The 26,402-nt window shown below is 41.6% G+C and overlaps 1 protein-coding gene across 1 annotated transcript in view; it reads left to right on the forward strand.

The window, feature by feature from the left end:
- The window catches only part of celf5a (cugbp, Elav-like family member 5a), a gene marked incomplete at its 5' end in the record, with an annotated part of 185,867 nt that extends 160,282 nt beyond the window's left edge, over positions 1-25,585 (forward strand). The window contains 7 exons of the mRNA XM_083887839.1: positions 141-287; positions 7,312-7,477; positions 17,340-17,555; positions 19,617-19,703; positions 21,099-21,242; positions 23,943-24,106; positions 25,522-25,585. Of these exons, the coding sequence (XP_083743965.1) occupies positions 141-287; positions 7,312-7,477; positions 17,340-17,555; positions 19,617-19,703; positions 21,099-21,242; positions 23,943-24,070 (888 nt within the window). The 3' untranslated portion in view covers positions 24,071-24,106; positions 25,522-25,585. The remainder of the gene's footprint in view (positions 1-140; positions 288-7,311; positions 7,478-17,339; positions 17,556-19,616; positions 19,704-21,098; positions 21,243-23,942; positions 24,107-25,521) is intronic.
- Between the last annotated feature and the right edge of the window lie 817 nt (positions 25,586-26,402).

Here is a 26,402-nt window from a genome sequence, read left to right on the forward strand (position 1 = left end):
TAATTTTTTTAATAATAAGGACTATTCATTCTTTTGATTCACTGCATAACTGTTAATGTCAAAGGTGCTTTCAGTAAAGAGAGGTGAACTTTCCATGCTGTCTTTCCTCTGATTTCCCCATTCTCTCTCTACTCCCTCAGGGCGCTTCCTCCAGCTTGGTGGTCAAGTTTGCCGACACAGACAAGGAGCGCACCATCAGACGTATGCAGCAAATGGTCGGGCAGTTTGGCATCTTCAACCCAGCCATCGCCCTCCCCTTCAGCACCTACAGCTCTTACGCACATGCGGTGAGTTGGAAATGGCTTACGTAGCTCAAACAGCAGAATGATCATTGTCAATTGGGTACATATTTAATAATTGATCAGATACACTATGCATGAGACATACAAATTAAATTGCTATTGGTGTAAGAAACTGATTAGTGTATAGCTGTTGATTATTTGCTATCCAAGTTGTTCAATTAAACATAATGGCAATTATTTCCTCTATAGTGTCACATATTTATCACAGTTGCTAGAAATCAAACCACACTGGATAATGACTTTGATTTATCAATATTTAGAAACACATTCAAAAGAGCGCTGTCTCTACTAGACACACAGCACAGATTGTTGCTTCATTTTTCTGCAAGGAAAATGTATGCCATCAGAATCATGTGTCTTTTGTGACGTGTAATACTTAATGTTGTAGTTGGACCAACAGGATTCACATCACACACAGGTCATTTTCTCTGTTTAGATGGAATGATCATCACATAACGTCTTCTGAAATCTGTAGTTCATAACCCTTCCAGCAATTCCAGAGTTTGTTTTTTTGTGTTGTGACCTCCGATTAGTACAGATTGTCATAAGTGAAACAGTTATCCCACTCTTAGAAATAAGGGTTCCAAAAGGTTCTACCTGGAACCATTTGCACCCTTTCCGAAGAAAGGTTTTTTCGAGGGTTCTTGGTAACAGTAATGGTTCCAGTAAGAACCATTTTGATCCAGAGAACCCTTTAAAACTACTTTCCTGAATAAAGGGGGTTCTTGGTGGAATCCTCCGAAAGGGTTCTAGGTAGAACCTTTATAAAAAGGTTCTACCTGAAGCCAAAAAGGGTTCTCCCATGAGGACAAGCCGAAAAACCTTATTTGGTTCTACTTCACTTTTATTTCTAAGAGTGCACAACCACTCTCTATTCCTGTCCTGTTAAGCAGTGCTTCCCCGGCACGCCATTATATTTCCTCCACACGTAGGCACAAGTCTTTACAGTAGTTAGCTACTACCCTCCAACCCCTTCATCAGCTTCCCTTTGCCCTCCAACCCCCGCCTACTATACCCCCTCCCCCTCAGGGCATGGCACTATGCACACAGCAGACCCCCGGCTCTTTGATGAGTTCAGACAGCCTATGCGCCCCCTCTTCCCTATGTCGCACTGATTCTGTAGCCTCCTGCTATCCCTCCTCCTCCGCCTGTCCCTCCCTCTGGGCCAAAGTTCCACAGTTGACTCAGATTATTCCATGGGCAACTTATGTGCTCAGAAACTCTCTCCTTCACTGCTGAGGCAGAACACACATATGCACAGTCCACTAGCATTGAGATCGAAATCTTGGCCTCTGTGGCAACACACGTACAGGAAATACACATATGCAGTATTTATAGTGTTTATTTACAGAGATGGAGAAACACAATTTCCCCCCTCTGCACTTGGTTGGATGTAAAACTTTTTCGCAGCTTCTAAATGCCAGGATTAATTGTTGATGTTCGCGAGGTCTTTGGGGCTTATCCATTTGCCTCATTTTCATATCACAGCCATGGTACCCAGTGTGCAATGTGCAAATTGACCATCCCTGAGTAATTGTGAGGCCATCTCTCCTGCTCGCTCTCTCTCTAGTAAAACTCCCACCTTCATTATCATTCATGAAATGCAGCCCTTTTCCCAGGAAACGTGGAGAAATGTAAATGTTTAAGGGGTGTTGGAGGCAGTGATGGTCTGCGGAAAGACCATTGTACCATGCTCAGGTTGGCCATGACTCATATTTACTGTGGCAGAGGCCCGTGTCGACTCATACAGAGGCACACAAGCGTGCTCACACACATCATGGACTCGACTGTTTTTTTTTTCTCTCTCACTTTCTCTCCGTCCTGTCTCTCTTATGTACAATATGACAAAGAGCAGGATGATGGAATCGGAAATTGAGATTCCGAGTGAAAGTAACAAGGATACGGGAGGATACTTCAGCATTAGAAAGAATCAATTACCATTAAATCCAGAGGAGAAATTGCACATATGTAGTTTCTTGACAATTAGCTTATACAGCATGAATGATGGTAGTGAAGGTCAAACTCTCTCACGTTATGGATGCCATGTGCCGGCATTCAATGAATTCAGCAAAATAAAGCAAGCAACTCAGAGGAAAGGCAACCTTGGATATAAACTCAATCCAAGTTTTGAATAAAGTAATGAGTTATATTCATAAGAGCCAGTAATGAATTATCACCAAGGGTTATTTTCAAACTTATTTAATTCATCTGAATACTGGTTCGGACTACTAGCTTTGTTATAATATGGAATATTAATCTTTAATCTGAGTGTCCAGCTTGTGCAGTGGCTACGGTCACATTACAGTCATTGGCACTGGCTACATGAACATGATGTGCAGTGTTGATTCCCTTGTAGCCACCAGGAATATTGCTGAAGTGATACAATGAATGTTTCTGTATGGCAAGATAAACTACACACATTCCCTCAAGACGCAAAACCTGCAGTGACAGAAAAAGGACTTTATCTCCAAAGACACACTACATGTTCGCCTACTCTTCATATACACGGGCCAAGAGAAGAGGAGGTGGCGTAGTATAGAATACAGACTTGGGGAGAGGTGGTATATATAGCTATAACCAGAGCATACAGTAAATGGTAAATTCAAAGAGCTACCTCTCCACTACAGCAGCCGATAGGATTATAGAGTTGAGCTGACAGCCAGTAAATTGGATTTTAGGAGAAGGAGGGGGCTATGAACACAAATTGGAGGGGTACAACACTGACAACATATGCCAAAAATGAGAAATGTGCCATTTTCACGACAGACACAGACACCGGTGTGCTCTGACAGCGTACATCCTATTTGCAAAAAGGTGATTTCATAAAACACAAGCCACAGAAGAAAGACACGGTGAGAGAGAGAGAGATAGATAGAGAAAGATCCATGTTTCATCCCAGTGTTTGTGGTGAGTGATAATACTGTAGTTCCCCCCATTAATCACTGAATGCAAGTAATAAAACCAGATTTTATTACCGCTTGGAAATGTTCCCTTTAAGACACAAACGCGGGGTTTGTACATTCGATTCAAGCCACTTCTCTCACTTCTCTCGTCTCCTTGTAAAGACAGCCATTTTAGCTTGACTTGGTCTCCTCATGTGGGAAACCAACACGTTTGTGTCGGAGAGGACAGCAGAGGTAAAACTGCTACAGCTCCTTGGCCCATTCTTGCCTCTCTAAAAGATGCTGTTGGCTGCGTGTGCGACAGATAAATGAGAGGAGAGAAAATGGTTTAACTTGGTGCTAATAGTGACAGTGTGTGGGTGGATGAGAGGGAAGATGATGACTGTAAACTCACATTAGGAAACATCTCCCCCTGTTGGAGGGACTTGCATTCCAACCGTTTGCACAGCCCTTTGCGAGAAATGATGGGAACAGATGACTGCATCATTTGGCTGCACAACAAACCGCTCACCATCATGCGATGTGATGTGTGTGACCTGGTTTCGCTCTCTTATACTTGCGAGGATTAGCTCCTGACTGTGTCCACACACAGATGCACACACATAACAAAGTGCACCAGAGATGAAAAATATAGCCTTGTTTGCATTAGGGGTTACAAATGAGGCCCTTGAGCTTCTGTCTTCAGTCTTTTAGTTCACCACAGTGACCCACTCTCTCTTTCTTTCTCTCACTGTCATTTTTCCATCCCTTTGCTCTCTCTCTCTCTTTACCTATCTTGCTGTCCCTGGCTGATTGGGCTATAAGGGGTCACATGTGACAGTTCTGAGAGTCAGCGAGTCACAGAGCAGCGCTACAGAGATAATTGCCATGTGATAAAGAGGTGATTGCCTGCTGGCACCATGGGAGAGTAATGCCATCAGGTTGCAATAAAAAAGCAGATGTCTGACACTAAATGAATGCCACTGAAGCCTGGGCAACTTTCTTTGCTCCCTTTCATCGTGCGTGCGTCTCTTTTGTCCCCCCCCCCTTGTTTTTGACAGCTTTTTCTTTCCCCCCGTTTCTCTCTATTCACGAGGAAGCAGAAAAGGTTGTGTCTGTCTGTGATGATGAAGACTCATTTGTGCTCATTCTCCTCGAGAGACTTTCGCTATGTAGCGCAGAAATAAAGAGAGAAAGGGCTGTGAAATAAAAGAAAATGTGAAAAGTAAAAGAAAGTGACGTGGAATGTCTGTCAATATTTGAATATTTTTTTTATTACAGCCTGTTTGCATTTGAATGCAATTACATGCTTGAATTTCCAATTTGCTGCAATTTCATTTGGAACGAAGCATCAATGAATGCCAGAGTTGTTATCCATGAAAATCAGATGGGTTATCTAGGACATGCAATGGGAGAGAGGCTACTATTCTAAAGCCACTGGGTTACACTTCCACTCTATTATTACTCCATTCAGGCCTCTAGCTTGTGTGAGGCCACTGGATCCAAATGAATAGACTACAGTCTTATTAGAATCAAGTCCCCTGTGCTCATTGAAAGTGGTGAGCAAAGCCTTTGAAAGCACAGAAAAAACAATGAGTGGTGTGACAGTGTATTTATTCTCAAACACCAGGCCACTTCAGCCCTTCATCCTGAAGTCCAGCCCTATTCACATCCTAAGAAGAGGGCAGTCACGGCATTGACAAAGCAAGGGAGCCCCACGTCCTTTAGACCTCTTTGTTTGTTTTTGTGTCATTGCTTTTGTTTATTTTCTTATTCCCTCGCTGTCTTCTGCATCCATGCCCTCTGAAAGGCTCAATTCATCTTATGTGGAAAGGAATGGATGGTCCTCGTTTGTCACGTTAATAAAATTATGCAAATGGGAAAAAGGCATTAATAGATGGCAGTGGTGAGGCATGTGGTTAATGGATGAGATGCCAGCATTGGGCACTCTGCAGCGGGACAGTTGCTTTTAGGTTACCTGACAGGGGCACTGAGGGAAAATAATTGGCTTTTTCATTGCAGGGTCACCATGCAAATGGGAGTGAGAGTGGCATTCTATACTTCCACTGTCTCGCAATATCGTCATTAGCATTAGTGCCAGTGGCAGGAGAGTTTGATTTCTGCTTATAGGAGTCAGTCTCAGGCCACGGCCATCAGCAGCTCTCCTGACACAGAGCAGCTATGCAGGTCTACATGCCTGATGGGCAGCTACACAGACAGAGAAAGATTATTGATTCCCCCAAATAAACCCATTGGTTCCTAGGCTGCAAAAGCCATTGTACAATAATGGATTTTCTTCTGAATTAGGCATTCAGCATGTGGTTTGCTCAGGGAGAATTTAAGCTGAGTGCGGAAACTCAAATAGTCTCTCTGTGCTTGTTGTGTGTATGTGTGTGAGCACAGTGCAGGGCAGTGGTGCGTGTTGGCATGTCCTATGCATTTGAATAAACACGCTGTGGGGCTGCATTTGATGGAAAATAGTTTCATTTCTCGCTTTTCACTTCATACTGAGAATAAATGCAGAGTGAATGAAAGCCTATTTATTTTATCTCTTTGTGGGACGGTCCAAGGGCTGAAAATCAACTGCCATTGAAATTCCTCTGAGTGGTTATAGAGTGGTTATTATTCACATTTTATTTTGTAGTCATGTTGTACCGTTAAAAAAATAAAATCTTAATGACTGATAATCCCGGATTCACTGATATGATTAAAGCACTCAACAAATGATTCTGTTAGTTTGACTAAAATTGGCTGTTACCATTGGTATTGTACACAATCATATTTCTCAAAGTGAGACTAACACACCTAGATAATGTGAGTGGGAGTCAAATTACTACTGCGTGTATACCTTTAGTTCAAGGTGGGCTGGGCTTTCTGCTCATGCTCTGCAGCCACGCAGCTTTGATGACCAAATAATAGTAAAAACCCAGAACAAAAACAGCAAGAGAAACGTGGTGAAATCGAGTTCTGTAAGTTCAAACAATTTGAATATTTCAAAGTTCATGGGTTGCAGGAATGGTGCTCAAACTACTAACAACTACACTCTTAGAAATAAGGGTTCCAAAAGGGCCCTTCTACAAGGGCTGAGGTTCTACCTGGAACCATTTGCTTCTGAAAAACCCTTTCCTGGTAATAATAATGGTTCCAGTAAGAACCATTTTGATCCCTTTCCTGAATCAAGGGTTTTAAAAGGGTTATTGGTGGAAGGTTCTACCAAAGTCAAAAAGTGTTCTCCTATGAGGACAAGCTGATTTCTAAGAGTGTAGCTACCAGCTAAATCAAAAACCGCCTAATGCTAACAAGCTGAAAGGGCTCTTATTGACACTACACTACACATGCAAACATACCGATTGTTGTTTCTAAATCAGCTTCACAGATAACTCTAAGACTCTGGTTATGTAATGATTTTCCAACCTCAAATGTATTCATTTTGGCAAAATAACAAGTCATCCAGAGACAGGCCTGGTGGTATCCTGACTGAATTATAAAACAAAGCTAATCTAAACCCCAAATAAATGTTGGCCTACAAGTGGCAATTGCTACAAAGACATCAGAAAAATTAAAGATGAGTCCAGGGAAAAGCAGCAGAGACTGGGAGTTGCCTGTGGCATTTCTATACAGCCAAACAGAATATTGTGAAGTTTTAATAACTGTAAAGAAAAAGCATTTCAGCTCTTCTGGAAACTTTGCCAGTTCCCTATGCACAGAGATAATGTGAACATGTCAGTTTCCTGATTTGTGTGAGCCCAAGAGACAGCTATTAAATTGTTTCTGTAGCTGGTGACAGGCTTCCAGCTGTGGGGACAGACAGTTTCACTAAACATAGGTTGACAGGCTTCTTTTTTTTCTTCCCTTTCTTTTATTCTGCTCTACTTTCCATGTACTTCCCATGCACTATCCATCCATCAACCTCAACATACATCCCTCCCTCTGCTCGCTGTGTTTCTCTCTTTACTCCTGCTTCTCCTCTCCCGTTCTTTGTCTGACTCCCTCTCAACTTATAATATTTTTATTACCATCTGTCCTCCCCTCACGTCCGCTGCACCCCGTTCTCCCTCCTGCTCTCATCCACACTCCCATGCAACCCTCCTTCCCTCCACACATCTCTCCGTGTCCCTCTTCTTTAGCTCATGCAGCAGCAGGCAGCCATCATGGCAGCGAGTCACGGAGGTTACCTCACACCGAGCGTGGCGTTCCCTGCCACGCAGATCCACCAGATGGGGGCGCTCAACATCAACAGCCTGCCACCCACTCCCATGACCCCGGTGTCGGGTGAGTTTCATCATGCCCTTGGTGAGCACTCAGTTTCATTTCCTTTGCTCATGTAAGTGTGAGTTTGTGCTTTTGTTTGTCAAGTAGGTTGAGATTAGCAACGCAAGGACCGAGGTCTCATGTAAACGCATATTTAGGTCTTAATGTCGGTGTGTATTTGTGTGTGTACTTGCAGGTGATTTTTCCTGTTGGGTGTATTTTTGATAATACCTGTATGAGTATCTGTGTGTATGTGTGCAGCATAAGAAAAAGGGTAGAGCTACAGTGAGGCCAAAAGAAAGAGTGCCTGTTTCCTGGTAATCCAAAATTATTCCACTGGAGAAAAAGATAGACTGAGATGAAAAAAAAAATACATTCAGTGGGATTTGCATGTTGATGTTGTTTGTGCACGCCGAAAAATATTTGTGGATAGAGCAGAGTCGAATAAGGAATATCAATAAGTGAGTTTACAGATAAGGCACTAATTTCCCCGTAGTATTTTGACCTTGTGCTTTGAAGCACTTGCACATGATCTGCATGCAGTTGGTTTTGTTTTCCATAACAAACACCTCCCATGCAGATACATTACAGAGGAAAAAAAGAAAGACTTTGAAATACCTACCCCACTGCATAACATTTGCTTACTCAGCGGTGCTTCATTTTCCTTGAGACAGAGGAAACTTCAAGATTCTCAACTCAACAAAAGCACAAGCTGAAATAAATAATAGAGTATCCAAGTCTTTGTTGTGCTCTGCTCACCTACTTTGTCTACACTGCAGTATTGAGTTTTTAAGGTGATGACTTTGGTAACTTTAGACCAATCAGTGAGAGAGAGAGAGAGCGAGGCGGGGTTGTGGGGGGGGGGGGGGGCATCATCAGTGTAACAATGCCTATTTAAGTTTTTCTGCTACAAAACGGCTGCACTGTATTTTCTGTGGAGATTGAGAAGAAAGAAAGATCATCTTACTGTACTGTACAGTCCATCTAAATCCAAATGCACACACATATGGTAAAGTATATCATTTTCAACATCCAGCTACATTAAGCAGCGTTTGTTACATAGTCTCCCTGAAGTTTCCAGCACAAAGAGTGCACTCCTGGGTGGGTATAATCAATCAGACAGTGATTAAAACTGTGGAGCTTGGTCTTGCTGAGAGGCTCTTATTTTGACGGTTAAAGCACTGATGGCAGGGTAATTCAAATCTTTGTGTTCAGCATGCATACCTGTATTTTGCTGCACAATAGTGCTGATGAAAGATAGTGCAACGGCATTGCAAGGAGCTCAGTCTGTGTCTGTGTCTGTGTGTGTATGTGTGTGTGTGTGTATGTCTGAGTGTGTGTGTATATATTACCTCTTTAGGACATTTTCTGGCATAAACGCTGGACCAGTCGTCCTCATGGAGATGAAAACCTGAGGAACTGGTTAAGTTTAGTGTTAAGATTTAAATTGTATCTTGAGACGAACGGAAGAATCTGTAAAAAGGAACATTTAATATTATGTTGTTAAAAGCTGAACAAATAGCTTATACGTCTATAAAGAGTTTCGGTAATTTCATATCAGTTGATAAGAGACTGAAATAGTTTATCAGAGACAGAGGGGAAAAGAAACCAGTGTCTGTGAATCTGATGTGTGTGAAATCATGCCATTTATCTGCTTTCGGACACAATTACCTTTTATTATTGAATGTAATGTAATTTATTATTCGTCCTTGAGAGCAAGCATGGCTTTTGTAAAAATTTCAACGAGTGCCATAAATATGAAATGTTTTACTTCCAATTTCTTCATTCATTAATTTGACTGTGGCTGCCAGCAGCGGCAGGATTGGTAGTCTGGCTTGATGATTTGGTGTACACAGCTACTTTATCTCCCCTTCACACTTGTGGCGATGACTTATTTAGAGTTCGTTCAAGGAATATATAACATTACTGGCCAGGCTGTCTCTATAAGTAGACTCTGACACTACTGAGAGACTGTAGAATGTCTACCATGAGTCGGTGGAATAATTAATTGCGATATCAGAGTCTGTTTTTTCGAGTGCGAGAGCGGAGTGCTTTTTCTGCTGTGACTGACCGAGGTTTGAGTCATGCATTAAGTAATCTCATCAAACAAACTGGAGCTCAAAACTAATCTACAAATTCATACATTTGGTAGCTGCATCAGAAAAGATAGCTGAGGATAAAAAGGTCAGTGTCTCCTTTAGCAGAGCGATAGCTGCACTGCTGCGTTGCTAAACAACTCATTACGCTCAGTATTTACTTAAACCTCTAATGACAAGTTAATGATAAAGAGCCTCTCTGATCTTGAGGTAAAGGTGTGACATTAATCTTTTATTTAAATGAGCAGTATAACCTCTGCAACATTAAGTCCTCTTGTTTGTGACAGCAGGCCGTGGTGCAGAGGCTCAGAGGTTAAGGGTGTTACTCTGAAAACAATGAGACATCCATTTGATCAACAGATGCAAAGCATTTAAGCTTGATGGTGCATAAGCCGTTTGCCAGATGGCTCAGCTGATTAGAGCATGTTTCCTTACAATGATGCATGATGATGCTTTTTGAAAATAATGTTCACCAGGTGCTGCTCCCTGAGCGCTGCAGAAGAAATAAAAAGTTGAACAAAATAAGGGTTTAGGAAGCGACAGAGAGAGAGAGAGAAGTGGAAAGAGACCTGCCATAAATGTGTGGAGCATCAAACACAGAGCGCTCGATCAAACACCCGGAGCAAACCAAAGCACAGTGCAGTGCGAGTGTCGTTGTTAGTTTCAGACCAACACAGTTGTCATTTTCACGCCCAGCGCCCACGCTGTGCAGGTATAGCAAACGCACTTGTGCTCATCAGTCCACCTGTGGGTGTGTTGGTCTTAGAATGCAGTGTAGTCATGCTCTCTGCAGCTGAATGCCACTGCGCCATTAACCAACAAAAACCTGGTCTGAAGTCATTGGATGGAGATGCACTTCAGCGCCTCCCCCTCCTCCTCCTCCTCCTACACTTCTTCCTCATCAGTTACACATGAGGAAGAAGTGTAGGAGTAGCAGTCCTTACCCTGTGCAGTCTAATGGAGATGTTGATAGGACGTCATGTCACATTGTTATTATTATAATATATTTTTTAACATTGTGGGAGTCAGACTGCATTACTGGAGATTCAATGTGCGTTAATCAACCACCTGAGCTGATCAAACCCTTTCTTAATCCTGGTCCTCCAGGCAACCCATTTCCCTGCTGTGACACACCTGATTCAAATGGTCAGCTCGTCATCAAGCTCTGAAAATACCTGATCATTCATTTGAATCAGATGTGTTGGGGAAGGGAAATATATAAAACATGCACGACAGAGGGTCTAAGATTAAGAAACGCTTCTGTAAAGCATTCCCTTCTCCCACGTCTCTGCGTACAGAGATGCATGTGTTTGTGCTATTGCTTCTGGCTCTTAACTCCAAATCTGACTTTGGTCTATTTCTTTAAAGTTCATTGAGCTTTTCTTGCTGCTTTCTTAGTGCTTTTTCAGCTTCCTCTCCATCGTCTCCCCCTGATTTTCCCCTCGCATCTACCCACATCGCTCGCTGCCCAAACAGCCTGACCCACCGTGTCAATGCTTGTGCATGCGGTCGCAAGCAGATCAGTCTGCTTTAGACAATCGTTTACTTCTCCAGTTTCCTGCACTCACCATTTAAAAAGCAACACACCAGGTACAGGTGGCAGGTGAGAGAGACAGGTGAGATTCTACCTACCCGTTTTTCAAGGGTTCTTGGTAACAAGAACCATTTTGAGCCAGAGAACCATTTAAAACCCCTTTCCTGAATAAAGAGTTTTATAAGGATTATTGGTAACACAAAGGGTTCCAGGTGGAACCTTTTAACCAACCTTGAGTGTCATGAAAGGCGCCTCCAAATATATTATTATTATTATTATTATTGTTATTATAATAATAATAATAATAATAATAAAAAGGGTTCTCCTATGAGGACAAGCCGAAGAACCTTATATGGTTCTACTTAGCATGTTTATTTCTAAGAAGGTAAAGGGAATGAAAAGTGAAACTCTGATTGGCTTTATTTATGTTATGCCCAAAACACACCCTACACTCTCAGAAATAAGGGTTCTAAAAGGGTTCTTCTAAAAGGGCTGAGGTTCTACCTGGAACCATTTGCTTCTGAAAAACCCTTTCCCGAAGAAAGGGATTTTCAAGGGTTCATGGTAACACTAATGGTTCCAGTAAGAACAATTTTGCTAAGGGTTCCCCTATGAGGACAAGCCGAAGAACCTTATATGGTTCTACTTAGCACTTTTATTTCTAAGAGTGTAGGTATATTTCAGACACTAAATAGAACCCCTTTGCGCCTTGCAGCTCAGTTTTGCGGCAAGATGATGCACCGTGTAAATAGCGGAAATGAAGTCGGACACACCCAAATGCACCACATACTTTAGCCCAAGCGCTACAGATCGTTTAAACAGGGCCCTGAGTGTCAAAGACGCTTTGTGAGGCAGCGACGTCTGCATTCAGTGTGCGGTTGCATTGTAACAATATGCAAAAGCACATGTTACACATAATATACTGCACATGCTTCACATCCAGAGACTCACAGACAGATTGCAGTGTGTGGTGTTTTTTTTTTTTTTTTTTCATCCTTGCTGGAGGCGTGCATGATTGCAACATTGATGTGCAACACCATTGTGACAATCACCATGAAACTAATGAGCTGTTGGACATAGTAATCTTTCTCACTATGTGCACCTGTCGTCCATGACGCGTCCAACATGTCATGGAGGCACATTATATTTAATGTCCAATTCTGCGACAAACAAATGCTGGAGGCAGATTTCCAGCAGAGTGTCACATCCAAACTATTTGATGAAAATGCAGTGCTATACTGTGAACACGTGAACACCTGTGTGTCTTAATTGATGCTGTGACCTCCAGCTTATAGCCCTTCTCATCTCAAACTGAGAGCTTTTGTTTGCCTTCCCCAAGAGTTTTATATCCAAGGGTAAATATATCAACTATGAAACATGTCCAGTTGCACAAAGGGTCATTTTTCCTCAGTTATGCCTGCTTTCAGTTTAAATGAGGCCCATTGCATCAGAATCACAACAAATCCCAGGAGTAGAATAGAGCTGGTCTGTGAAGGCTTTTCTGCCCCTGGTGTGTGTGTGTAAGTGCAGCTACAGCAATCGCTCGGATCAAATCTGGTCAGTGTGAGCAAAAACAGCTCTGCACGAGCAGCAGTGCTTCATGTGCTGTCCATCTGCTCTGTCCAGGGATCTGGAAGTCAGACATGGTTTGGTCATTGTATGTACACTGGCCTCAGTTGTGGAGCAGACAGTGTTGGAGACAGTCATGTGGAAAGTTGCTGTAATTTGTACTCATTTTGTACAAACTTTTGCTTTCACGTTTATGTCTGTGTTCAAATATCTAACAAATGATGAGAATGATGTTGCACATTTGTGTTTATATTCGCCAGAATGTTTCAAACACTCACACACATTCAAATTTAATCTTTTTTTTCTTTTAAAGATAATTGACTGTTTCATTTTAGTAGTTTTTTAATTACATCATCCACTTTACCTGTCATTACCTGTCAAATCCCAGTGAGGAAGGATATATTCTACTACTACTAGTAGAGTGTTGTCTTTTTTGTAATTAATTTAAAGCTCACATAGAGTGGTCCTATCGCACATATGTGAGTTATGGAGGTCTACTTACACACATTAACTTGTTTTTATGGTCAAAAACCTCCTAATTGCCGCAAACGAGCTAATAGAAATCTCTCCTTACTGAAGCTCTCCTCAGCCGCTGTGTTTCAGACTGAAATCTCACACCCAGCGTTGTGATTGGCCAATACCTGGAAGTGACGTAATTAGCACACCCACTCTCTCAGAAGCGCAGCTCCCCCTCTGGAACGGTGGATGCACTGCTCATTATCAAAACATTGTTTTAACAATGTTTAAAAATAGCTTCTTCACGACTCCCCGCCGCAGTCCCTTTTACGCCTTTGAGCCGGAGTCAGACCCAGAGTCAGAAGACACTGTTGCGCATGAAACACCTCCACAACGGACGTTATTCTTCTTCTGCGGTTTAACGTATGCAACCAGATGTGCCCGGACTAGTGCCTGGAGCAGGATGATCTGCTGCTCAGGAGAACTGCTGTATACGTAACCAGAACGGGTTTCTTCAGAGATCTCGCTGAGCCCGAGTTTACAATACAACACAGCGTTCTCAGCAGTGGCTGAACTGTTTGTTTCGAACCTTCAGGGCTTTATAAATGAGGTCATGGCGCTGATACACACCAAAAAAACAGCATTAATTGTAACTTCCGGTCTAGGCCCCCTTTAATAAAATTATATTTAAATGTTGTTTTATTGTGTTAAAAGGAAGCTTTTGTCCATGGATACCTTTGTGAGATTGGAAGGAGACAAATAGTGCAGTGCCTTGTTCATGGTAGGGGGAACATGACTTGGATATTCACTGGTAGGTTTGAGACCGCGGCTGCAGGGAAAACAAACATTGTCCTTGTTTTTAGGGTTTTCCTTTTAGATACTTTCAAAAAGACGAAGGTGAAATCTTCTTAAGTGCACGATGTTCAATCAGAGATTCTGCTTTCATGTGTTTTATAGATTATAGCTCACATCAGTTTAGTCGCGGCTTTTGTTCAAGCTCAAAGCTGAGGGGCCTTTGACAGCTTGCTGATTACTGTTCACGGTTCTTAGTGGATGTGATGACTGAAGTGCAGATTCTAAAGAGCATCATCGACTCTGGATAGTGATTTAAATATATGTGTATTACTTTTCCTCACTGGCTATGAAATGTGTGGGTAAATGTATTCATTTATTAAGTCAAACTTCAGCCACAGATGATATAAAGCCGAATACGTACAACCGCATCTCACTAGCACGAACAAGGGCATCAATAAAGCCAATGAATGTATTTTAAATCTATTAGATTAACTCTGATGTGATTTCATCTATGCAAAGCAACGTTTCATATTTGTGTTCGTTTGACATAAAAAACAACAGCCCTCAGAGTAGGACGCAAATTAAGGAAACAGACTTCCAAGGCTTCTAAGTGGAAGCACCTTATAGACCCCACAAGTGGTTGTCTATGACATTATTGCTAAGAAAGATTCTGTGTCTAACACAGAATGCAATTTGCATTAATTTGCATTTTGATGAGCATTTAAATGTTTAGTAGATAAAAAAAAAAATGTGAGTGTCACAAAGTAGGGGCACACTATTTCACAAACACATTAATTTTATGTCACATTTTATTTGCTCAAATGTTCAAGTATTTATCAGTAACCTAAGGGACGGTATTCAAAGTGATAGTTTTTATTTTGGCACATAGAGTGCCTTTGAAAAAGCTTCACTTCCCATATTCAGATTTATTATTCACCATTTCGGAATCAGACAGACATTTTTATCTGCGTCTTAATGCATGACATTTTAAATCAGTTAGATGAAAGCATCTGTTTTGACTGCTTATTACTCGGCCCCAGCGAAAGGCGGTCCTTGTGCTGATAATGACTGCACTCACCACTATGGGTATAGCGTTTCTTGTATATTTGAATGCATAATTAACATAATAAATATGTGAAGACTCCTCTCTGGAGGCAATCATGGCACACATAGCAAATCAACAGTTTTCCCACCTCGAAGGAGCCGCCCGCCAAGAATATCAGTGTAATTTACCTTGCATAACATCAATATATGTGACATACACATAGGCATATTATTTAGTATTGCTACCTTTTTTCTTTCAGTAATAAGAGAGCAGAGGTGATAGTTAAGTGCTCGCTGCCTAGAATATGTAATCTGTTGTTCTATAGCGTCCTATTCAGCCTCAGAGTGAGGAACAACATGTCATTATTACACACTGAAGGCCACATGTATATCTGCACTTGTGTGTGTGTGTGTGTGTGTGTGTGCATTGTAAACAGGCTATGAATACAATTTTCCACAATGCAATAGCAGAACTACATGTCCACTGGAGTATAAAATGAAAATGTCTTGTTATTTTCTAGTTCAGGATAGTGGGAAATACTTACCCCATTACAACCGAGGAGAGCATTTCCACGATCTGCTCCACTTGGATGTTCGGCCATTGTGACAGTGAGGATAAAGATGATGACGAGGCTACATACATTTATTCCTCGTGTAATCATTGTTTTATTGGGCGTAGTGTTGCTTATTGTCCTCCCCCCCCAGTACATGTATAACCTCACATTTTTCAGCATTCCCTTTAGTTACAAAATGTGCTGTTTTATTACATGTTATGCTTATTCTCCTGCTGTGACTCTTCCGACATGATAACTGGGTGTGAGTCAGTCTGTGCCATGTGTTCACCTCCTTTGATCTTATGTTATTGCATGAAAGGTGACCACACCAACGACACCTGTACCACCTCTATAACTGCTGTACTTACACAGACGCACACTCCCACAGCCCCTGCAAAAAGCCTTTGGAAAATGAATTTGCCTGATGATGGAGAGGGTGCATTATCTGGTGGTACAGTAAAGTGTGTGTGGCCCGAGCAGACTGGCTCTCTCTCGTCCTCAGAATAGGAGCGGCAGTCTCTTGGGTCCTGGTAGGAGAATGGGCTGAAGCTGCAGTCTAATTCATCACAGCGCCACAGGAAACAAGCAATCGTGGGGAGGCTTAAAAAAAAAAGAGAAAAAAGGAAACCAGTGCAAAAGACACAACAGATCTCACTGGACCTGGATAATTCCCCTGGTCACTGCGGCAGTAGGCCTTACTGTCAGTCTCCTCATAACTTAAATGCTGAGGTCGGGAGAGAAACTTGGAAAGGTATGGGTGAGGAGAGGAGGAAGGAAGTCCCAGTTGGATATGTGGAAGATTTCTCTACAAGTTTTCAGTGTGTGATGTACAGACACATTTATTGTTGTATTTAGCATACATTTCAGGGCACATTATGTGTATACTGGATGTGATCGTTTACCCTATCTGGACCACCTCTCACAGGGGGGTTCTTTACAGAGGCACCAGATTGTGGGGGATATGGCATGCTGGAGGGTTTCCGTGACAACGCAGGCTTTGTGTCCAATCAGAGCGCGGTTTTCCAGATTGAGAGGTGGTCCTCGGGGGAGCAGTACTTCAACGAGCTTGGATGCTTTGCCACGGAGCAGCCGTTTTAGAGAGACCATCACACAGTGAGACTCTGCTCAAAATGGGTACTTTGACGTTCACGGCATAATTGGAAACACTTTCTAAAGGAGTGTCCTTTTAAAATGCATTGAATGAGGGAGGACAGGGAGCATCCAATTTCAATTCCACTCATGAACCGTCGTGCATCTGCCTTTCAGGCGTGTGCCATACATGTTATGACCCCCCCTCCCTCTATTCGTCAAACTGCCAACTGTTGTTATTTCGTCTCTTTTATGGTGTATAAAAGTAAAGAGCCATCTTTGTGTTTTTGCTACCTGTTCATTCAAGCAAATCTCCATCTGTAATCCCCTGCTATCTAGTCCAGATCTTCTTTTTTTTTTCTCTCCCTCCCTCCCTCGCTCTCAGAAGTTGCATAGTGGTTTCATCATCTTGAGCAGTGGGAGCCAGCAGGGTATCGCACAAACACTACAGACAGGCTCATTTTTCACAGGTTGACTTCCCAGCGATCCTGCAGGATGTGTCACGACAAATGGCAGATATGTGACAGACTCGCATCAGACCCGTGTCCTTGCATTAGAGACGAAATGCAGTATAGCTCCAGGTCACGAGCTTCGTGTGCGTGTGCGTGTATCTGCTTATGGGTGTGTGTGTGTGTGTGTGTGTGTGTGCAAGTCTTTGCTCTTTGTGCTCCGTGGGGAAGCATATCTTTGTGTGCACTAATAATCTGTACAACCACGCAGACGGAATTCTCCTGATCCAATAACAGCGAAATCTTCTTTTTCCCCAGCAGGCCTCAGTTCTCCACCAGCCAACATCACCACCTCCGCCGTGCCCAGCATTGTCACACCCATTGTCAACGGATTCACTGGCATCCCGCATCAGCCCAACGGACATCCTGCTGTGGAGACCGTGTACACCAATGGCCTGCCGCCCTACTCCACCCAGAGCCCCACCGCCGCTGACACTCTCCAGCAAGCCTTCACTGGAGTACAGCAATACACAGGTGAGCGACGTGAAGGCTGTGTTTACCCCCTATTTACATCCATCGCCATTGATCCGATCGCAAGCAGGCAGGCTGAAATAGGGCTTTTATGCAGCTCCTGTGACCACTATGATCAGACGCGGTGCCTCCCGCCCATTATTCAAGTACACACTGATGTCACAACTGTTTAAACCAGGGTTTCTCACTCATGGTCCTGGTGTGTGGGAGCAGGGAAACACCTAAAACATGCAGGACAGTGGCTCCCCAAGACCGGAAGTGAGAAACCCTGGTTTACAAGAACAAAAAATCAGTGCACAGAAAATGTGTGTGTTTGTGTGTGTGTGTGTGTGTGTGTGTGTGTGTGTGTGTGTGTGTGAGAGAGAGAGGGGGAGAGAGTGGAAACAAGAGAAGGTAATCAAAAGCTGTAATTATACTGGTGTAACATGAAATTTTTAACCATTCGAAAAACTAAATCATACGGCAATCAGTGTTAATATTGTGTCAGTGGCTGCAAATAAATTAAGGCATGAGGACTGATTTGTGATTAAAAAAAGAAAAAGAAGAAACTGCCACGGATTAGACAACATCAGCTGAGGAGGCGTTCTGTACTGCGCACCCTACGACAGATTGTGCTCATGCATGCACAGAAATGGGACCACATGCCTTCTCATACCACCTCTAAACAGGCCTTGATATTGAACTTAAGTACTTTTGTGGTATTGAGCGAACTTCAGGCTGGGTATCGAACTTCCTCTGTTACTCCTAATACCGAAAACATGGTGTCATTTGATATCAAATTTCGGTACCTATAAGGAATCTCATTAGCATTGCTGATGCCAGTAAGCGCGCAGGCGAAAAGGAACATGTGTCTGTCTGTGTTGTGTTTTGAGAGGTTGGTGCTTGTTTAAAGGGGACATATTACGCAAAAAATCAACTTTAATTATTTTAATACTTATATTTGGGACTCTGGAGGCCCTATGAGTAGGCAAAGTGTAAAGAAAGATGACTCAGTCATGTTTTTGTGGTCAGTCTCAGTCTAAGTACAGGAGATAAAACACACAATGTTGACTTCCACGCTCATTGTTACGTCACAATGAGACATACCTGGAATTGTTGTCTCGCAGAGCTCCGCTCTGGTCCTTACGCTTTGTCCGTAAAACACAAGAGTGCAGGCAAGGACAATAGTATCCGGAAGAGCAGGATACTAGTAGGAGTTCTACACAAACTTCCAGCCTCAGAGGATTTACGTGTCCAGTGGATACATGTTATATATGACGGCAAATTATGGCTTTTCCAAATGCTAACTGCTGTTAGCTGTCGGAGCCTCAGCTAACAGCAGTTAGCTGACATAGTTTCCTGTGTCTCATTTGCAATTAAAGAGACAGGCACTCAAAACAGAGCGTTCTGAACAGGGCTGTTTTGGCAGGGTGATTGATCTGCTGTGGTGCTTCATCCTTAAGGTATTTTGACCAAAGCATGTCACAGACATGTTCATTAGGACACCAGGGAACTAGTTTAACTTGGAGAATGAATGGAGGCATGTTGAGAAGTGCACAGAATGAATATGAGAGAGAAAGTTGCTCCATGTTTGGCCACCTAAAAGTTTTTTCCATAATGTTTAATCTAACTTTTTGTCAAGGATTTAATAAAATTGGTATGAAAAAAGCATTTCAGGAATTGGTATTGCAGTCCAGATATCAATACCATATAACTTTTTTATATGGTATTGATTTTCTTCGAATCAATATCAGTCCTCCTTGTGAAAGTGTGATTGGATCTAAGGACGCATTCAGGACAGATTCAGGACCTGTGATCCAAACGCACATTTTAATATCAGGTTCTTCATTACATGTCCACCTTAAATGCTAAATAAGCAAACACAGTTACTGTAGGGTAAGCAGTGCTTGAGTGTGAGGCAGCATGTATCCAGATAATGTAGGACAAAGACTTTGATTACATGTAATAAGGGTGTGATCGACCTTAAGCATCCTTGACACCATTCCACTTCTCTTTTTTTTCATACCCCACTGCTCTTTTTCTTCTTCCTCCCCCCGTTCTCTTTATCTCTCCACCTCACTGCAGCGATCTACCCAGCCACCACGCTGACTCCCATTGGCCAGACGCTGCCCCAACCACCCCAGGTCATCCAGCAACAGCAGCAGAGAGAAGGTGAGGGTGAGAGAACATTATTACTTTTACACTTTATACATCTCATCCTGTGTAATGGATATATAAAGAAGACGAGCATGAGAGGCCAATATTGCTTTTTACGCCAAACACACACACACCTCATCTTGTGCAACACATACATAAAGATCGTATGTGTGTGAGAGAAGGCTATTACCTCAACAGCACACACATCTCATTCTCTCTAATAGATAAATAAAATGGTATGGCTGAGAGAACAGTAGTATCCAATGTAGTTCACATCTCATCCTTGGCAATAAAGCATGAGGACAAAACAATAATACTAGCACAGTACATTATACTGTATATACAGGATACATATATAGATAGAAATTATTGTTTATCATCCACAACGATTTTTCCATGCTTCAATAATCATATTCTTATCACCAGAAAATTATATATATATATATTATATTGTGTCCACTCATTCCTTCTGTAGGTTTACAAAATAAAAGCTTTTGTGCTTTTAACATTTTGGAAAAATCTTATATATATATATATATATATATATAGAAGAAGAAGGAACAACAACAACAGAAGGAAGTAATTAAAAGTAAAAAAAAGGAGAAATAAAAGCAACAGAAGCAGAGGCAAACAAACACATTAAAACATATTAAATGAAATGTATTCATTAGAAAACATTTGAATTACAGCAGTTTTCTAGATCTGGTGTAAAATATGAAATTAGAATCTAAAAATATAAACATGTCAAAGTAGATTACAGGTAAAATTTCTAAAAAAGTCAAAATGTTTAATATGGCAATAATATACATGTAATAATATTACTGTTAAAGGTTTTGTTATTTATGCAACTCGTGGTTTACACTTACACAAAGAACTGTTCTTTAAGATCATGAACTGGTCTATTCAATCCAATCCAACTTTATTTACAAAGCATAAAAACAACAGCTGAAACAAAGTGCTATACATCAGAGATAAATCAATAAATAAAACAAATAAAACGTGAGACCTAATAGACCTAAGAACAAACAATAAAACAATACACAAATAAAGGGTCATACAATAAAACTATACTGTATAGATGAAGTCCTTCATGTTCACCTTTATTTCGAGGAGCTGGCTGAATGTAAAATCATGTAAATGGAGATTATAAATGTATAGTCAGTGTCCATGCAGTATCAGTAAATCAGTGAGGAAACTTTTCCATTTATTCTTGTGTGTTTAGAAACAGAAATATTTTATTACTGATATTGTCACAGACATCTTGGAAATCTATTTTCCCGCTATCTTAATTTAATCGACGAGAGGGAGAGAGAGGCTGCACAGATGAAAATACCAAACACCAGCTTCACAGCTGTCTCTCCCCCCCCCGTCTCCTCCTCCCCCTCTCTGTCACTTTCTGTCTGTATCCAGGTCCAGAGGGTTGTAACCTGTTCATCTACCACCTGCCGCAGGAGTTTGGAGACAACGAACTCATGCAGATGTTTTTGCCCTTTGGCACCGTCATCTCCTCTAAGGTCTTCATGGACCGGGCGACCAACCAGAGCAAGTGTTTCGGTGTGTTCTTCTCTGCCTTTCATTACACTCACTCCTTCTTATAGTAACGACTCTGAAATGTTAAAGATATTAAAGATACATTAAAAGGGTTCTTACTTATAGGTTATAGGTACACTTAGAGGTTCTTTATAGTCTTTCACATAGACCTAAAGTACTGTTAAGTTTTAACACCAGAAAAGCACTCGGAGAGCGCAGACCTCCGCCAAGGCAGCTCAGTGCCCCCCCATGGATCACGCCCAAAATTTAATCACTTGTTCCTGGCGGACATTTCCTGAAGATTTCAGCTAAATCCGTCTGTGACTTTTCAAGTTATGACAAACAAGCTCATACCTCCTTGGCGGAGGTCAATAAAGTCGCTGCTGTTATTCAAAAGCTTTATTTTAATAAATGCATTCAAAGTATATGCAGGTTGTTTTTTTTGAAGATTTGGAACTATTCGGTTAGGTTTGTGTGTAAGTGTGTGTGAGTGTGTGTGCATGCATCTTCTTCCGCTTTATCCTCCACATAAGGGTCACAGGGGTCGCTGGTGCCAATCCCAGCTGACACAGTGGAAAGGCGTGTATGTGTATATATATATAGATATATAAATGTGTGTGTGTGTGCGGTCTGTGTGTGCCCTGATAGACTGACCTGAATTAGCATCTTGATGACAGTTGTGCTTTGGTCTTAGCAAAAAAAAAAAAAAAAAAAAAAGTGCTGAGTTACATGGTCGCCAAACTAGCCATGATGCAGTCAATCACAGAGCGTGTCCTTGTTTCAGTTTGGCAGCCGCGTGACCTGGAAACCTTGAGTTGCTGTATCAGCATCAACATTACCGTTCCGTAACCCCAATATCTGTCAATACCCTCACTGCTGAGGCTGATTTACACACCGCCACACACCCCCTATGTCCCATTTAGCTCTGTCAGCCTACACACAGAGACACAGACACACACACACACACACACAGAGAGAAGCTCCAGGGCTTATACAAACTTTGAGGAGGCAGGCAGGGATGTCCGGGGGAAAGGAAGGCAAAGGACAATTATGGATCAGCATTTGTTTTCACTTCAGGGAAATGTAGAATCCTGGGAAAAATTGATCGCGGGTCCTGACTCCCTGGGGCGACTTAATAACATATAAATTCATGAAAGAAGAGCTATTTGCAGTATTGACTTATACACTATGCATTTACAACATAATGTTCGGCCTGGGGAAGGAGGGCGAACACTGGTGTAATTAATCTTGAGAAGAGAAGGGGGGATAAACCTAGATTGATGGTGTGTAACAGACTAGGAAACACAGAGGAAGAGAAAGAGAGAGCACACTTCTAACGTGTGATAGAACTGAGCTCTGGGCTTAGAACTCTAAGCCCGCTTCACCTCTTCATCTCATTTCCACTCCTCAGCTCCAATGTGTTAACCCGATGCTGGGTCAGGAGGTCGCCTCTTTCTCTTTACTGCTAAACTTTCTCTCAACTTCTTCCAAACTGCCCTCGCCTTCACCCTAATGGGCCGAGTTGAAACCAAGCCCGGCCGGCAGACGTCTCCCCCAGGTGGCTGTGTGTGGTCATGTTTTCTTGCTTTTCTTTTTTCCTTCACGGGTCATCGACTGTTCCTAATGACACCACAGACACGGGGGAGGGCGTCAAAGTGGAGACACACTCCACTGTAGTTTCTGCTCACTGGATTCTTTATTTTTACACATGAGGGAAACAGAATGTCCGGCTTCAGTGTGAGGAGGTGACAAACTGCAAGGAGTGTGTCCTTGGGAGCTGTTTTTGTTCCTGTGAGGCGTTTTGTCCATTTTCATGTCCGCCTTTCTGTGGATTTGAAAAAGCTTCACACACACAGGGACATTATTCAATTTAATAGGATGCCCTAGTCACTCTCCTGCTTATTATCAACTAGAATTCCATGATGTTATTCAGATCTGTATTTGTTCTTTGAAGCAGACAATTGGTGAAATGTGATAATACAAGTTTGTCATTTTATGACTCTTAAAAATATGTAAAGCTGCCTTTGGACGCCCTTTAAAAGCACAGAATAAATAAAACATGTCATTATTTATTAGTAAAACTGCCAAAGCTGCCATAGCTATCACTGACACATTTCTCCTTGCCTTATTGTATTTATTCATTAAAATACTGTATATGTGAAGAGAGGACTGTGCTTTATTCAGCACTGTCATCTCACTGTCATAGCTAAAGACGTCTGCTTCTCTGTGCGATCACAGATCAGTGTTACGTTCCATATTCTCCAGACAAAGACTGTCAACGAGGAGACGATGTTTGGACAGCGATGTCTCTAGACCGTAACCGCCGTGCACTTCACTTCTGTTTAAAGTCTGTTATTTCACTTACACGTAATGAGAGGTTGTGCGGCAGCGTTTGACATGTGCAAGTCCAATTTTAACACACCTGGTTTACACGGAGCACTAAAGTGAAGTGAAACATACAGACTTTTTCTGGTTGTTCTGTCTCACGACACTGAGGATGTTAGCAGCCTGTCTCAACAGCACCATCTACTTTCATTCAGGGGTTCGACACCCCGTGATGATAAAGCAGATATTTGTCCCTGACAGCCATTTGAGTCATTTTGCAATAAACATGATGTGCACATATTAATTTATCACCTTAACATCCATTTGGACTTCTATAATTACCTTACTCTCATTAAAGTTAATGAATATGCATTATTTCTTTTCTCCCCCCCCCCACAGGCTTTGTGAGCTTCGACAACCCTGCTAGTGCACAGGCAGCTATTCAAGCCATGAATGGCTTTCAGATTGGGATGAAGAGGTTGAAAGTGCAGCTAAAGAGACCGAAGGATGCCAGCCGCCCTTACTGACACAGCCTACCTTCAGTATTCATTGAAGCAGCACAGGTGAGCACATGACAGGATCAGGATTTAGATCCTTAATGTAGTTCCGGCAGAGGCTTAAGATTTAAGTGATGTTTGAAAGAGCGGTTCATCAATGTTTGTTTATGATTTCTCCTGGGCCACACGGTTGGCAAGAAAACCCGGGTTCTCTACCCTAGTTGGAACAAGCATGGAGTTTGGGGTTTTCTCCAGGTTTTCCAGGTTTCCTCCCACAGTCCAAAAACATGGGGATTAGGCAAATTGGACAAACTCTAAATTTATCACGAGAGTGGATGGTTGTTTGTCTCTACACTCTTAGAAATAAGGGTTCCAAAAGGGTTCTTCTACAAGGACTGAGGTTCTACCTTTATAAAAAGGTTCTACTTGAAACCAGAAAGGGTTCTCCTATGAGGACAAGCCAAAGAACCTTATATGGTTCTACTTAGCACTTTTATTTAGATAGAAAAGGGTAACCCTAATGGTTCCAGTAAGAACCATTTTGATCCAGAGAACCCTTTAAAACCCCTTTCCTGGATAAAGGGTTTTAAAAGGGCTCCAGGTGGAACCTTTTTATAAAAAGCCAAAAAGGGTTCTATGAGGACAAGCCGAAGAACCTTATATGGTTCTACTTAGCACTTTTATTTCTAAGAGTGTATGTGCTCCTGTGATGGACTGGTGATCTGTACCACACCTTTCACCTTTTGTCCGCTGAGCTTGGCACCAGCAACCCTCATGTGGAGGATAAAGCAGTAGAAGACAGATGTTTATTTTTGTTTGTTTGTTTGCAGGAATGCACAAAAAAAAGTACTGAGTCTGTTTGCATCAAACTTGGATGATGATCTAGGGAAGAAAGTGTCACTTTCCTATCCCATTGTTTACTTATTTTTATTTTTAACATTCTCATCAGTTTCTCAGTAAAATAATGTCTGGGTAACAGACAGTAAGAACAGTAAGAAAATAAATAAATGAAGAAATAAATAAAACAGGCAGATTCAGGATTTTTTATTTTTACCCCCCCTGTCTGATTGTGATTGTGTGACATGATTCATGTTTTAAAACCTTTTCATCACTTTCCCAGTAATGTCTGGAGTCTGATGTAAGAGGGGGAAAAAAACTGGTGCATCCACAGTTTTTTGTCACTTTCCTGTCTTATTGTGTTTCATAACTTTCTCAGGAAATATCATATCATTCTCGTCTTATTTAATGAAGAGATACAGTCAATCTAAAACCCTCTTTACACGACTTATAAAGAAACTATACGTGCTAATGCTATTAATGACGGCAGAATCTGTCATCACCATGATTGACAAAGACTGATTGGTTGGCTCTGTCCAGACCATTACACTGATATAATAGAGCTAAAGTTTAAAGAAATGGATCTGAAATGACAATTTAATGAGCAGTGAGATCTTGAAATTGCCTTTTTTCTTCTTTTGCAGGTTTTAGAGGACACGTGAAGATGTCTCTGAGGAGTTCAACTTTTTTTTCTTTGAACGCAACATATGTTTAAAAAAAAAAAAAAAAATCAACACATAAGGAATTTTTGAAGACATATCAGCATTTACTTATGAAGTTATAGATTACGTAAGAAAAAGAAGATGCGCAGGAGGAGGAGGAGGAGGAGGAGGAGGAGGAGGAGGAGGAGGAGGACGCTTCACCCAGGGACTCAACAGTAACAGATGGCACAGTGCAAGGAAGACAAAAAGAAAAAAACAAATGAAAAAGATGTAATGAGACTGAACAACAGAACTTTTTTTCTTGTTGAGACTTGAATTGTTAATTAAGCAACAAACTAACAAACAAAAAAAAGCAGCAACAACAAATAGATTTCTATATACATATTATATACACATATATATAAGGAAAGAGGCGCTTGTGGCTTTTACTGTACTGGACAAATGAGGGTTAAAACTTGAAGATCAAGAAAAACAGTGGAAAAGAAGAAGCTATTCTACACATCCACTGGCAGACTTTATTTCTCTGTCCCTCTTTCTCTTATTCTCTCATCGTCTCTCTCAGCAGAAGCAGAACTATGACTCTTGGAGGTCGCCGAGGTTTCCATTAGCAACAGTAGAACTGCAAATCTTTCACCCCTAAGGGACCAAAGGACCAAACATTTTTATTGTTCTGAACAGTAATATATAGTATTAATGATACTAATACTACAAACTACTACTAATAATATTAAAAACTTAACTTAAGAAGAAATACTAGCTTCAGGTTGGAAAGAAAAAAAAAAAGAAGAAGACGAAATGGGGAATTGGTTTCTTTTCCTTTTACATTTAAAGCTACTGGGTTTGAGAATATTAAATCAAAACAT

Source organism: Microchirus variegatus (genome assembly GCF_963457635.1).
Source record: "Microchirus variegatus genome assembly, chromosome: 4".
NCBI classification, from domain to species: Eukaryota; Metazoa; Chordata; class Actinopteri; order Pleuronectiformes; family Soleidae; genus Microchirus; species Microchirus variegatus.